This window comes from Puntigrus tetrazona, chromosome 17, assembly GCF_018831695.1.
Source record: "Puntigrus tetrazona isolate hp1 chromosome 17, ASM1883169v1, whole genome shotgun sequence".
NCBI classification, from domain to species: Eukaryota; Metazoa; Chordata; class Actinopteri; order Cypriniformes; family Cyprinidae; genus Puntigrus; species Puntigrus tetrazona.
Window position 1 is genome coordinate 15,117,380 of NC_056715.1, and position 16,045 is coordinate 15,133,424.

At 37.1% G+C, this 16,045-nt stretch overlaps 1 protein-coding gene across 1 annotated transcript in view; it reads left to right on the forward strand.

Annotated features, from left to right (window-relative positions):
- Nucleotides 1–16,045, forward strand: part of mta1 (metastasis associated 1) — a 39,135-nt gene that overhangs the window by 4,568 nt on the left and 18,522 nt on the right. Inside the window, exons 2-3 of the mRNA XM_043263371.1 lie at nt 9,105–9,172; nt 10,680–10,773. Coding sequence (XP_043119306.1) covers nt 9,105–9,172; nt 10,680–10,773 — 162 coding nt within the window. The remainder of the gene's footprint in view (nt 1–9,104; nt 9,173–10,679; nt 10,774–16,045) is intronic.

A 16,045-nucleotide genomic window follows, 5' to 3' on the forward strand; every position in this document is an offset into this window, starting at 1 on the left:
GCACTTGCTGAAAAACACAAACCCAATTTAGCAGTCAGATCTCTGTATGCACAAAGACACAGATCTCTAAACAGTGCCATATCTGCAGATTGAACTTTTTTTTTTTTTTTTTGTAGAAGGATTTTTCAAAATTAGCACCTCATGACTACAAAAATTGCAAAAGACATAGGTGCAAGTGGAATTCTTTTTTTTTTTTTAATGTTTTTTTATTGAAAGTATAACGGGCAATATATCACCAAAAAGTATTGAGGTCATGCACGTATATTGTGTGATTAGTTGAAATATTGATTGTTGTGACAGGCCTGTGCACAAAGCTTGAAGGATTTTAGTCAAATTATATATGCTTATTCAAAAAGTTCTACTCGTAACTGAATGTTTATTGACAATCAGTTTCACAGAATTTCACCACCTGTGCATCCGGTGTTCAGAGTCTATACAAAACAGGACAACGGGGATTGCAGTTCTGTAATATTTAAATGCAGGTAATGATAGCATTACAGAAAGTGCAAGTTGTCTTTGGCGAGCAAAGCATCAGTCCAGGCTGCTCTGAGCGCTGCAGAGTCCTGAAGCACCTCCCCAGGAGCAGTTATCTCTCTAGTACAGTTGTGTGATTGACAGTTAAAACGGCAACATTATCATTTATTCAATAGTTCCTCAGCTGGCAGAGACTTTTTAATGAGATGAGTGGAATGGTGTTGTTTCTGAGAAAATGCTCGGAGGATTAGCTAACTAACCAGTTTCTGCCATTACTTTTGCGGTAGCTTTATTTTATGATAAAGTGTTTAAATCGTATTGATTTTTCAAAATTGATTTGACCCTTGATCCATTAGCACTAAAAACGCCTGCAAGCAGTCGCTGCATTCTTAGCAAACTAATTCTGGAGTTTTCATTTGTTGCTCATTATGCTTTTTTGCGTTTGTCTTACTTTTATGACCTTATGAAGCTCAATACCAGGTAATATCTTTCCTAATAACTGTGATGACCAATAATACGTTTCAGGTGTCTATTTTTGTCACGTCGCACTGGGACGCTTCACCAGTGGCGCGGTCTAATTGGTCCAAATCATGCCAGTCAAAATCGATCCCGTTCATTTTCTACTGCGCAATCACGGTCATGTTATTTCCAAGAGAGAAATATATTTTCCTCCTCGGCTGTCGTCAGCTTTTTGGGATATTGGTTATTGTTAACCAATTAGCTATTGGGCATTGTTTTATTCTGCTGTTGTACAATCCTGCCAAAAGTTAATGCAGTGATTCAATCCCTGCTAATATAATAAAGATGATATCAGTGTTGGCCAAAATGATCAATTTTAATAAATAGGCTTAGAGACTCTGCACTGAACCATTGGGATTCTTGAAGTGCTCTCGCATGTGAACTTGACCTTCGGTATGTTCCAGTGAAAAGAAGAAAAAAAAACAAAAAAAAACCCTTCCCAAAAGTTGATGGCGGTTGTATTTGATGCTTATTGTAGGCTTCATTGTGGAATGCAAGATCAGGTTTTATCTAATTAATTACTCATGAATAAATGTATCAAAAACAAGTAGCCTGTTATATAGAATATCTCTGTTGAATGAAAGTGAATGGTGGTAAACACAGCACAATGTTGGCTTTAATCATCCAATATTTGTTTTTTTTTTTTTTTTTTTGTCGCTTCATGCAGCTTTTTTCCTTTAGTGCGGACTGAAAATGGGTTGCTACTGAATACTTGTCACACACTGGAACGTTGTGTCGGGATCTTTGTGTACAGTATATGTAGGTGGGACAATTACAGAACCTGCAATTTAACGCACAAGGCCTTGGTCTCTTTCTTTTAGAACGGTCTGGCCTAAACAACCACAGAGACGCACACAAACACAAACATCAGTGCAGAAATCCATAGCTCTTATAGTCTGGAGACTAGTTAAATGTTTTAATAAAAAGTCTGATATCCCTTTTATACTGAAAAGTTGCTGGTACTGGTCCAGGAGCCAATGCTCAGCCAGGGAACATTTGAACATTGCTCAAAATTTGTTCCAAAAAGTGTGTGTTTTCAAAAAAAGTTGCTGGGTTATTTAAAAGACGAGTCCACTAAAAAAACTTTTTTCCACCAAAAAACAATTTAGTACATGTTTGTAAAGGTTGGGCTATTTTTTTTTTTTTACTTTACATAATATCTTGACACCTCATTTGGGGTGGGGCGTTCAAGAAAACAGGCCAAAATGACCAAAGATGGTCTGCCTGAATGTGTACAGCATTTCCTAGCTTCCAGAGTAGCTCACAAGATGCTCCTTAAAACATTCTCAAATCATGCTGGACAACTCGATCGCCGTGTTTTACACGCAGGCGTTTTTGGTGCTTTCATGTGACTTCGGTGTTGAAATGATTTAAAGGTTTTACAAGAATAAAAAAAAAATAAATCTTGATAATTTTCTCACCTCCATGTCACCCAAGATGTCCGTGCCTTTCTTTCCACAGTCAGAAGAGACATTAGGTTTTTCAGGAAAACCTTCCAGGGTTTTTCTCTATATAGTGGTCTTCAATGTGGATCATTGGGTTGGGTCCAAGCTGCACCCTACGCAATCCCACCTGAGTAATAACGGTCTTATCTAGTCATTTTTATAAAAAAAAACCCCAAATGTTCATCTTGCACAACTTTACGTATTACATAATCATGCTGTAAAGGTCGAGCGTATTTAGTTCTTTTTGTAGTTCAGTTAAAAAGGTTAGGGAAGGACGAAAAATTCTCATTTTTTAATTTTCTCCATTTACTTTAAAATTGTCTGACAGCATTGTTTTAGATCATTTGTGATGTAGTGTATGAAATGTTGAGAAAATTAGCAGTTGTTTTGCTAGATTAGACCCTTATTCTTCGCGTAGAGTTCTTCGAAGTGGCATTGAAACTGCAATTTGGACCTTCAACCCGTTGATTCCCATGAAAGACCACAGTTTAGAGAGAGATCCTTGAATGTTTTTACTTAAAAACCTTACATTTTTGACTGAAGAAGGAAACCTCACTAGCCAGAAATGAACATAACTAAGTTTAAACATTATTAGAAGTGTGTAGCACAAATAAACAAAATTAAAAAAACAAATTAAATGATGCTTTAGGTTTTAATGCCTGTAGATGTTGTGGTACAGAAACGGAAGAAATCGCATATTAATAACGTTTGCAGAAACTGATTTTTTTTTTTCATAGCCATTTGAAATTAGAGGCAGCCACTGCATTTTAATCATGAATTGTGTCATTTCTGTATGGACCGCATAATTTCAAAATCTGAAACAAAAACAGACCCACCTTGCCTTAGCTTTGTGAAGTTATGCTACATAAAGAATCTGCACGCATGACACACAAACAGCAAGCGGGCTGAGATAAACATATATGCTTTTTCACATAAGTTTATCAAGTTTTACATATTTTGTTTCTCACCTTTTTATTGTCATCAAAGCATGTCTAATTGTTTGAATGCATAAAACAATTTAATTTTTTTTTCTTCTTAGTTAATAGAATTTTTTTCAGGCGTAAAACTTTAATTTCATTTTCTTTTAATTATTGAAAATTAAGCAAACTTTTTTTTTTTTTTTTTTTTTTTTTTTGGCAAAGGGGATTTACTATTAAAATGAAAACATGGAAGAACATGTAGCAATTCATGTGTAACGACCGACTTTTGATTAATCATAAAGAAAAATACAAATTCAGTGCCAACGTTACTAATGTAAATATATATTATATAATATTATATTTATATTCATATTAGTAATGTTTGGGATCTGTACGACTTCGGGAAATAAATTAATACCGGAATTTAGCAAGGACTCATTAAATTAATCACAAGTGTAGGGATTAAAGTTCTCCGTCACTATGGTGGATTTCTGTCAACTACATTGCAGAGAGATCAGTGCATATGAGAGTCAGAAATTATCAGGGGCTTGGGGTAAAAAGCACTAGAATGAACATAGACCCCACCCTCCCCCTATTATAAACATGGAGGGGGGGGTTTGAAAAAAATAAAAAGGTTTAAAGCCAGCAAGTTTAGGTGTCCTGTACATCCCGGCCCACCACTGTTTTGTCCTAGGTGGAAAGACAAGCTGTGGTTCTGTGCTGGAGAAGGTGTTGTATAACCCGAATCCCTGAGCCGGAGGCAGAGAGCAAGAATAACCTAAGAGCTGCACTAATGCTCTGTGTATGTGTTTGGCGCATAAGCTTGAATTAACTGGTATTGCCATAGTAACGGATGTCTCATGGGTCCCGGTCTGATTGTCCTAAGACAGGGATTGAATAGCCTCTGTGCACTCCGAGGACCTGTGCAGGCTGGGGTCTCTGCAGCGGCTGGGCCACGGAGACCTCTCCTCTGAGTCCGACTCGGGGCAGCCCACACTTCCTGAAGTCCAGCCTGATTGCATTTGTGCTTGTACGATTTCTTTGATTTAATGAGGTCGACGAGTTTATGCGATTTATTAAAAAACCCCATAAATAATAACATAAACATAAATGTAATAACATTTTTTAAAAGTGTTAATCCATTCGCAGACTTTTTTGGCTTGTTTGTTGTAACTCTTGTTCTTTGTCTGTCTCTCTTCACTCAACTTCCTCTGGCCTGGTTAGACTCCCTGCACTTCTCTCTCTCTCTCTCTCTCTCTCTCTCTCTCTCTCTCTCTCTCTCTCTCTCTCTCTCTCTCTCTCTCTCTCTCTCTCTCTCTCTCTCTCTCTCTCTCTCTCTCTCTCTCTCTCTCTCTCTCTCTCTCTCTCTCTCTCTCTCTCTCTCTCTCTCTCTCTCTCTCTCTCTCTCTCTCTCTCTCTCTCTCTCTCTCTCTCTCTCTCTGTCTCTCTCTGTCTCTCTCTCTCTCTCTCTCTCTCTCTCTCTCTCTCTCTCTCTCTCTCTCTCTCTCTCTCTCTCTCTCTCTCTCTCTCTCTCTCTCTCTCTCTCTCTCTCTCTCTGTCTCTCTCTCTCTCTTCTCTCTCTCTCTCTCTCTTTCTCTCTCTCTCTCTCTCTCTCTCTTCTCTCTCTCTCTCTCTCTCTTTCTCTCTCTCTCTCTCTCTCTCTCTCTCTCTCTCTCTCTCTCTCTCTCTCTCTCTCTCTCTCTCTCTCTCTCTCTCTCTCTCTCTCTCTCTCTCTCTCTCTCTCTCTCTCTCTCTCTTTCTCTCTCTCTCGACCTGTCTTTCTTTCACCCTCAGTCTGAGTAAGGCTCGGCAACATGCACGGATTGGATCACAGGAAATTTGACTGCACTGTGATGTCACAGGCTGTGTCGCGTGCTGATTGGTGGGGGGATGGGGGCACAGCAATAGCTGTGGGCACAGGCAGCCGGAGATGGCAGGAGGGCTGGCAGAAGCTGTGAGAGACAGCGGTGATGCCTCCAGGTCTTCTACAAGCTTCTCTTCCAGGTTCTGTGCGAGGTTCTGACTCCATGTCAGGTTTTGCCCCGGACCGGGAGGCCTGTGGTAGAACTTGTACTCATTAAATAAGCAGCGAAGAGGTGTGGTACGAGTCTTACGCATACACACTGATAGATACAGTCAGGCGCCCGTGGCTGAATAAAGATCGGATGGAGTGGAAGAGTCAGGACTGTGAATGTCAGGGGTTCCCAACCTTTTTTGATCATCGACCACTTTTTATTTCAGTCCTAAAGTTTTGGAAATTTCAACACCCCAGTTGCAGCTGTACATTTGAATCTCGCAAGATAGGATACCTATAACTTAACAACCCATCAAAGCACAATTTAACTTCAAATAAATAAGTTAGGGAAACAATTTTTGGCTATTTTGGGGACCACCTTGGTGAATCAATAAAAAAAAAAAAAGGCTTGCTGCGCAGAAGAAAATTATTTGAAAACACTGAAAAATATTACATATCCCAGTTTAAACATTATTTGTGAGTGTTATAATGTATTAAATAGAGCTCTTGTAATTGTTATTTCTCTCTCTCTCTCTCTCTCTCTCTCTCTCTCTCTCTCTCTCTCTCTCTCTCTCTCTCTCTCTCTCTCTCTCTCTCTCTATATATATATATATATATATATATATATATATATATATATATATATATATATATATATATAACACACACACACACACACACACACACACACATACATACATATATGTATGTGTGTGTAAATACTGTTTTAGTGCAGATTTTTACTTTGTCCCTGGTTAACAAGCAGATGCACCCGTAGGCTTGTGCAGTACTATTTGAATAGACTACATGCAACTCTTGAGTGTATTAGAAAACATAACTGTCTGCAGTTTATTTACCAATCATTTGAGGCCATTTCGTGAATTCAGTCATCAACCAGCAACAGCCACCCTTCTCTTCTCATCAGAGACTTGAGATGCAGTGTTAAACGGCCTCTCGCTGTCACTGCTTGTAATGATTGTAGCGTTTTTCTCGGACACTTTTAAATGCTTATACATGATTTTTATCTGATCACATAACATTATTGTTCTGCCTAATGTATGTGTATATGTGGGTGTGTGCGTGTTTTTAAGTTAAGTTTTTTTTTTTTTATTTATTAATCTCTTATACAAAGTCTCATATATTCACCAAGGCTGCATTTATTTGACCAAAAATATGAAAGAAAATTCACAATAACACACTTTATTTAAAAAGGAAATATTTTATAATATTTAAAAATGTCTTGCTTTTGATCAGTTATATGCAACATTACTGATTTTTTTTAAATTTTTTTTACAACATTAATTTAATCTAAACTTTTATGAAAAATATGCATTCAAAATCTGGAAAAAAGAAGAAAATTTACATGTTTAGTTTTGTGTTTGTTTTCACTTATTGTTTCTCTTCTCGGAGTAGACCCACTGTGTATTGTGACATTAAATAGATCCGTCTCAGCAAGGTGCTACAGACCACATATTTCCAGAACAGCCAGCATACACTTTTTGGTAGAAGAACAAACAAGAACATACTGCCTCCCAGACTTTCTAAGACATCATTAGATCACCGAGGCTGTAGAGAACGTACCCAAGCCACCTCCTCGCCTCTTTTCAGCCAGGACGTGCACTGCGTCCGGTCTAGGCCTGACGGTATTAAATGACATGCAAAATATCTGTTGCATGTAAATCAACATTTCACCCTAATTGGCTGTGGTTATGAGGAGTGGTCGTTTGTCGATTGTTTTCTTCTTCTTTTTTTTTTCTCTGTGGTATTGAGCTGGGCAGCCCACCCAGCACTAAATATCATTAGTCTGAATATTGTGCTCTGCATTGCAAAAAGCAACGTCAGATATATTCTAACTGGATTGTATTAATTGCCTGATTATCTTACCTTGAAGTCGTATTATGTTGCAGTTTTAATGTGGTATTTAATCTCTTTCAATGTAGAGCATATCGCATTTGTATTTTGGGAACGGAATAGTTCACCCAAAAATGACGGGTCTGTTATCATTCACTCATTTTCATGTCATTGCAAACCTGTATGCATTTCTTTCGTCTGCTCAACGCTTGTTATATTGTCAAATTTTGGTAGCTAAACAGTTTTGGTTCCCATCGACCATTTGTATAGACAAATAATGTAATGGAAGCCAGCGGGAACTGAAACTGTTCAGTCGTCAACATTTTTCATAATATCTTGTGCTGTGTTCAGCCGAAGACAATCGTACAGGTTCAGAATGACATGAGGGAGAGTAAGTGATGACAGAAGTTTTATTTTCGAGGGGACTTTCCATTTAGGATGCCGTTATCAGTAGATTACTTGTGATCTGAAAGCCTCCTGTAATGACATTGTCCAATTTGCCTCACGTATCATGCCACGATCCCTGTATTTTCAAAGCGGCAGAAATTTCAAAATAAGAAAGGGTCGTAGGACAGTGCTGTATTTCAAAAGCTGTGTTTTCCAATTCTGTCCCGAAAGTTTAGTCCCACTTGTTTTTTGCCCTTTAGATTCTCAGGAATCTCAAATCATCCATTTTGATGTATTAGTAAACAGACTTCTCTCTGAAACGGGAACTGTAGGCTCACATGGATGTGTTAACAAACACTGAGTTTGCAAACGTGTTTTTGCCAGACTTGATGTTCTGTCCCCCCCCCCACCCCACCACCAAACCATGGGATTACTGTGTGTGTGTGTGTGTCTATGCCGTCTGCTGTATGCGGGGTGTAATCTGCCAGAGGTCCTGGCGCGCACAGGGTTAAGACCAGGCACCCCACCAAGCCTGAGGCCTGCGGGGGACGTCCCACAGAGCCGTAAGCCTGCACAGAGCCCACACGCCCTGGAGCAAGGCCAACAGCACACGCACAGAAGACAAACACACACAAATACATCGGGAAAAGGAGGGTTGACTCAAGAAAGAAGGAACTGAGAGAATTGGTAGGAGGGTCAATGGCAAAAGTAGGGCTAGGATAAAAGAATAATTTAAAAATCAAGTTTAAAACGATTATTTACAAAAAAGGGTATATGTGTGTGTGTGTGTGTTTTTTTTTTTTTTTTTTTTTTTTTTTTTTTTTTTTACACATCTGCAATTGATCAATAAATAACCGGAACTAACCTTGTCTTGCCATAAGTCAAATTATCTGAAAGTGTAAGAGGCTTTTTGACCTTGAAACACAGTCATGATGTTCTGCAGGGGTCGTCTTGATGACAAATTTCCTGTTGTGTTTTTTTTTTTTCCTGCTTGTTGGTGGCACCACATGACTTTATTGGTGGCAACACACGACCTTGATTTGGTAAGCAAGAAGATATTTATTCAAATGCTGTATTTGAATTGCATCCTTAATTTACTTTTAAAAACATTTTGAAATGACCTAAATGAAGAAAAATGTCTCTTCTTGGGTATAATGGTCCGTGTTTCCTCCAATAGTCCTGATACTGACATGTTGTTCGGTGCCAGATGAAAGTGGCTGCTGAAGGTTATCTATGAGGTTGAGTTACAAGCACCGTAGCTTTTCACAGTGTCAACGCATTTGTTTTCAAGTGTTGTTGTTGTTGTTGTTGTTGGGGAACTCGCCAAAAGGCAGCGGCGCTCCTGTCATGTATCCCGGCGGAGAATGCTCTGTTTAGTCTCTGAAACAGTCCGGTAAGCCTCAGCAGGTGTGGGAGCGTGACAGGAGATGCTGCCTGTCGCTGACAGACTGTAGGTGTGTAAACACTAACGGTTGATTCTTTCTCTCCTCACAGATTATGTTTATTTCGAAAACTCCTCCAGTAACCCACTGCTGATCAGGCGAATAGAGGAACTCAACAAGGTGAGTGACAAACAAGTGTGTATGTGTTGCTAAAAGCCAATCGAACACTACAAGACTGAAGCTGGTCAGCCTTTAATGCTTTAAGTCTGCAACAAAAAGCGCGGATTGTAGCCAAGATGCAGCGTTTTTTTGTGTGTGTAAACCCTTTTGAGTGGTTGATATAAGCAAATGGCAATGCTATTGTGAGAAAGTAGACTATTATTGTTTTTTTATTATTTTATTTATGGAAGTGGTCTATATGGCTTTTATGATATATATATATATATATATATATATATATATATATATATATATATATATATATATATATATATATATATATATATATATATATATATATATATACATATAGTTACATACATTTTATTTTTTATTTTTTATTACTGATGTTCTGCTAACTAAAGCTATAGTTTCCTGATCATGCTTTACTTGTCAAACTGAGAAACATGTTTTATTAAATTGTTGTCTATTTCCATTAAAAAACGTTATGAATATATATATATATATATATATATATATATATATATATATATATATATTATATATATATATATATATATATATATATATATATATATATATATATATATATGTCTATCTAGTATGCATCTGAAATGTCTTCTAAGATTTTAATTGTATACCTTGTATAATTTTATCCAGAGATCGCCATGAAAATAGCCTTGAGGCTGGCATGGCTTTAAAAAGGGAATAAATACATAAATAACTAGAGTTTTCATGAATTTAAACAGTGGGGAAATGAAATGTAAATATTAGATGATTTTTAAATCTAACTTACATTTCAAAAATGTAAATGAAACTTGGAAATGTTGCTTTGCCAACTGGCAGAAGAAGTTGAAATACTGTAAAAAAAAAAAAATTAAAACTGAATAGAAATTTTAAATAAAAGCAGTACTTTTAGATAAACCAGATTAAATCATAGATAAAACTAACTCTAAACCCTTGGTCATTTGTATCATTCTTTTATGACGCTTTTTGTCTTTCTTGAAACTTGAGAGCACCAATCATTAATCATTTCATTTAAAATAATGGGCAGAACGTTCTTTAAAATGTTCTTTCGTGTTCCAAGGAACAAAATCATACAGGTTTGGAATGTCGTGAGTGTGAGTAAACAAAGCCGAATTTTTTTTTTTTTTTTGACGAGCGATTTCTCTTAAATACGCAAAGGGTGACAAGCTTCAGTTTAGTAGCAAGCGCTTGGCAAAAACCCATACCTAAATGACTTACAAATCTCAAAGCTACAGCTTTCTATCTCTTTTTCTCATACCGTGTTAATACTTGTAAGCTTTAACATCCTCTAACATCGCACTGCACCCCCTGTCTGCCCTCCTCATCTTCTCTCCATCACGAGACCCTCTCAAATCGCCTAGGAAGTGCAGAGGTGTTTAGGTCATGGTTTTGATTTGATCCTCAATTTGCATATAGAGGCTTCCCCAGGAGCTGATTGGTCTAGAAGCTGTTGCTGTGACAACTCTGTTTCCTTTTGCAGACGGCGAATGGGAATGTGGAGGCCAAAGTGGTGTGTTTCTACCGACGCAGAGACATCTCTACAACGCTCATCGCCCTCGCTGATAAACATGCACGTGAGTAGCTGTCGAAGACTACTTTACCCATAATGCTCTGAGCATGAGATATCATATCAAGATCACAATGACGTTTGCGTTGGTAACGATGATGAACTCTGGATAGTTTAGTCGATATGGATCGGACGTGACAGCAGAAATAAGCGACCAGTCAGTGTGTATTGCATTAATGTTGCAAACGTTAAGTATGCATTTTATTACATGAACTCAAACATACTTGACGCTTAGAAGTTGTTTTTTTTAGCATCTTGTTGTTTTTAGCACTTCATTAGCTGTTCTTCATTTCAAACCACAGAGGAAAACCACTGTTATATTGCAAAAATTAAACTGACAGATCGAACTGCCAAAATAAACGCTATGACTGAGAAGTATACAATGGTAATATTTCTAAGTAATATATATATATATATATATATATATTTTTTTTTTTTTTTTAACTAAGAAATGTCATACAACTCATTTTTTTTTACATCATTTTTCATCCATGTTTTAATTTAGACTTTCTTGTTTTTTTTGTGCAGCATCTTATTTGAAGAAATAATGCAATATTTATTATTATAATGTATATATATATTTTAAATTATTTCTTTAGACTAACATAACGTAACATAGACACAATATTAGATAATTTGTATTAAATGATAACAGAATAATAATAATAGGGGAAAAATGGATTTCATGGACCCCTAAATTAAAGAGTAGCTTACTTTGTGAATTTTAATTGTGAACAAACTAGTTATGTTTACTCTACATTCATTCTTATTGTCTAACATTCAAATAGTAGGCGTTTTCTTCCCCATCATTCAAATGAATATTGTGAAACTGATTGTGTGCTTGCGGTCAATTTTGGAGGTTTGGAATTGAAGGTCTGGACGAAGTCTGGGATACGTCCACAAAGAGAAAGCTGTCATTTTCATGGATGAATTCTATAATAGAGTAAAATACATTTACTAAATAGAAGGAATTTTCACATAATGCCAGTTTAACATTTAACCGTTCAGCTAAACAAGTGTCAATTAAACAAGTGTTTTTGCCTACTATTTGCATCCTAACTGAAATAGAACCTTATAACATGAAATGTAATTCTAGATAAAATAAAGTATTTTAGCACTTTATTAGGCAGCATCATTTTGCTGCTTACCTTTTTGAAGCTTTTGTGCTGGGATTGTTCCTAGGCAGCTGTCTTTTCTTTTTTTTCTTTTTTTTTTTTTTTTTTTTTTCTTCTCCTCTCTCTCCCCTCTCCAAGTCCACAATGGCCACCCACAGTCAGCTCACCAAACCTGAAATTTGTTTCTGGAGACATCCGCCTGGTGTCTGTTATCATACAGAGCTACAATACAGTCTCTCTATCTCAAGTGATCGTTTGTTATATTTCAGTTTTTTTTCCCCTCTATTGCATCCCTTTACAAGTTTAAGGCGCCTTGTAGTGAAGGGTACATTTGAACCATTTACAAACACTGGAGTTTTGTATTACCTGTGTTTCCAGAGTGAAGCACAATATTCATTGCAAACTAATAGGTTGCTTTTCATTTTCTCAATTTAGATTTGAACATATTAGGCCTTAATAGTATTGGTTCATATTTTTTCTTGCTTACAAATCCTTTGTCGGCTTAAACAAGAATAATACAAATTTTTAATTCAAATTAAATTCGGTTATAATTTAAGACCAGTGGTGTTTACTTAATAGTTAACATTTTATTTCATTTAAAATGGTTTAGAATGAATGTCAGTTTTGAAGTAATATAAATATTGTTAATTAATAGCATATTATTTTCACAATGACAGCAACAGATGACCGTACAAAATAGTCTTTATATTGCGCTCATAGTCAAGTCTTTATAGGCAAATGGCCACACACAATTTGGGAGGCCTGTGTGTGTATGGATATAGTTGTGTGTTAAATTATTTTGATAGCAGGCTGATTTTAATCACATTCATGTTTGCTTCTCCATATTTTCTCATTATCAGAGCGCTGCTAACGTGCTGATGGTGCACAGTACTTTGATTCAGTCTAGAGAGATCTTAATTTTTTAACTACATGCATCACTTTCACATTCAGATTCATTGTCTTTAAAACTAATTTAAAGGTGACCTATTATGGCCCTTTTTACAAGAAGTTTTAGCTCAAAATGTCTCGCAGAGCCAGAACCTGCCTTTTTGTGTTTACACCATTTAAAGAGAGAGTACACCCAAAAATGAAAATTGTCATTTGTCATTGCTCACTCTCATGTCGATCCAACCCGTAAGACCTCTGTTCATCCCTGAAACATTAATTCAGATGTTTTTGACGAAAACCGAGAACATTATTTTGAACCTGCATAGACGGCAACACAACTGACAGGTTCAAGGTCCAGAAAGGTAGAAAAGACAGCAGTAAAATAGTCCATCAGTGGTTTTATCTTATTTTTATTTTTATGCTCAAATACTTTTTTTTGTGCAAAGAAAACATTAAAAACAATATTATGCAGCATTTCCTACTTCTGTATCAGTCTTTGATGCATATTTACATGTGTACCACGACTCGTGTGTGTGTGTGTGTGTGTGTGTGTGTGTATTTTGTGTTTTGAAAAAAACACCTCCAGCTTTGTGGACCTTGAATGCGGTTGTTGCCATGCTGTCTAAGACATTAATCAACAACATTAATAATAACAATATATTAAGGTGATCAAACGAAATAGTTTCTAAGATGAACAGCTTCATACAAGAGTCCGAACCTCCCCAAGAGTGATTTCAGTCCCCACCGAATACAGAAACTTGGCCAGGCCTTGGACCTTTTTAAGCAAATACTTCTCTCTCTTTTTTTTTTTTTTTTTACTAAGCAGATTCACTTTGTGTCCAACCTCTTGCCCTTTATCTGTTAGAGAACACTATCTTTAGTAAACACACTACTTCACAAAAGTCGGAGACCACCATATTAAATGACACGTTCAGATTAGAGCAAACAAATGACATGTCTGTCAGAAAGCTTTTGGGTTTCATCAAAACATCTAGATTTGTGTCCCAAAGGTCAAAGAAGGTCTTTTTGAGAATAGGTTTTTTGCTGGGCTGTCCCTTTAAAGAAACTATCCTTAAAAATGAAATTTGTAATTTGCTCCCCTTCATATCATTTTAGACTTGGATGTTCTTTGTTTATTGTCATTGACATCAAACCTGGTGTAGCAGGGGTTTTTTTGGTAGCGCTACGCTGAGCTCCAATTCACGTTCGGGAAAAGAGCAGCCTAGACCTTTTTTCAGAATGCCTCCATTTTTGATCAATGGATGGGAAGTGATTTTGGAAAGAGACGAGGGCGAGTAAATGGAGAATTACCATTCTGGAGTGAACTTAATCCTTTAAATCTTGTTAGAGGTTCAGGCAAAAAGCTGCAAGATATTTGCGTCGTCCATTATGTAATGTTCAGATGAATGACAGCCTTTAAAACATCTTCCTCTCTTGAATGAACTGTAGTTGTGAGTCTTTTAAAAGAGAATCTGTTCCTGCTGTGAGCAGAACCTTCCTCCAAAATGGCTGCTGTAGAGATTTATCAGCAGAGGGGTATCTGAGAGGTTTGTAAGTACGGGGGTTTGACATGGTGCTTATGCGTATAAAAGAGATTTCGGCGTTGGTCTGTAACACACACGTCTGATTCGGAGACCGTGAAGCCTATTTGTTCATGTGGACCACACAGATGCAGTCAAGAGGAACTCTTTCTCTCTGTGTGTGTGTGTGTGTGTGTGTGTGTGTTATGGACCTCTCGTTAATGCCAGCAGTCTCTCCGTGGACCTTCAGACATTTGCAATATGTGAAAAATGCATGGCAGGAATGGTTGTTCACCACATGGGTGTGGGCTACATCCTGTCTCTGCCTTTGGAAAAGGGAAAGGGAGGTGAAGAATGAGTGGAAGAGCGTAAGGAAAAAGAAAAGTCACCATGTAGAGGGAGGATGAGGGAGAAGCCGAACCAATGAGAAGAGACACAAGTTCAGTGTTGGCTGGAGGTGGTCTCATGTGCCTTCATGCTCGAGCTCATTGGTGCTACTTGTTAGCATCACTTTTGCTGTTGCGCATATTTAGGGATAGGGTTTTGTTCAAACGCCTAATTATGTGGATTAAATGAATAATTAAGCCCAAATTAAAATTGGTATTATGTCCCTCCGGTGAAATTCCACTAATTCCTTCATGCATTAATTTTTTTCCTATTTCCTTTTTAATAAATTTATTCTCAAGTAATCTTTTCCATATTTTATTTACATTTCAATTGTTCATTCATTCATTCATTCATTACATTTTGTTCTTTTACTACTTTCCTTTTTACATTTTTCACTTTTTTCTTACCTTTTATGCAATCATTTTTGCAATAAATATTTTTATTATTTTACTTTATGTATATATTTTGATAATTTATTTGCTGCTGCCTTTTTATCTATTTTTTGTTTACATTTTTTTTCTTTGCTTCATTTTATTCTTTTTTTTTATACATGCATTTATTTATTTATTTCTCTTGTATCTATATATATTTTTTGGCAAATAGTTTTTTTCTATTTTTTATTTATTTTTTTATCATGATGATATTTTTATGATTTTTTCTTATTATTTTACTTTTCTATTTTTTCTCTTTCTGTTTTTCTTCTTTCTCAATATTTTTTTTTTTTGTAGTTCTGCATCAGCAAGTAAAACTCCAGAAATTGTCGAAATCTACTTTCTAGTGCTCTTTGACCCTTGATATAACCCAGCAGAGCTAGTGGTGTGTAAACTTGACTTGAGCGTTGGAGGAGTCAGCAGCGTGCGGGTGCTCTGACTCACAGATGAAATATTTTGCTCTCTGTGATGCTGGCTCCGCCTTGCTGGGCTCTGAGAGCATGAGGCAGCGAGGCGCCATGTGTGCCGAGAGAGAGACCTGGCCCTGCTGTGAACTACTCACTGGAATCACCTCACTCGTCGGCCTCAGCCGCTCTACTTGTTTGTGCTTTCTGCTCGACCTCTCGGTGCAGAGCGCAACAGCTTTGAGTCACGGTTGTCAGAGCGAGCTCTGTTTGTGTGTTTTACATTTCTTCCTGCATTGGAAGGGCAAAATAAACAGAGCGGTCGGAAAAAGGCACCGGAATTCATCTCCGAATCCTCTCATGTCCTTATCAACAGAAAGGTTACGCGTGGTGTGGGTTTATGTGACAAAGCAAAGTGAAAGTGTGTATTTGTGGCCACAGCTTTTTGGACAGAGGCTTTAGAGGGAGCTTTTGAAACCTGTACCTATTGTATATAGTGTGTGTGTGTGTGTGTGTGTGTGTGTGTGTGTGCGC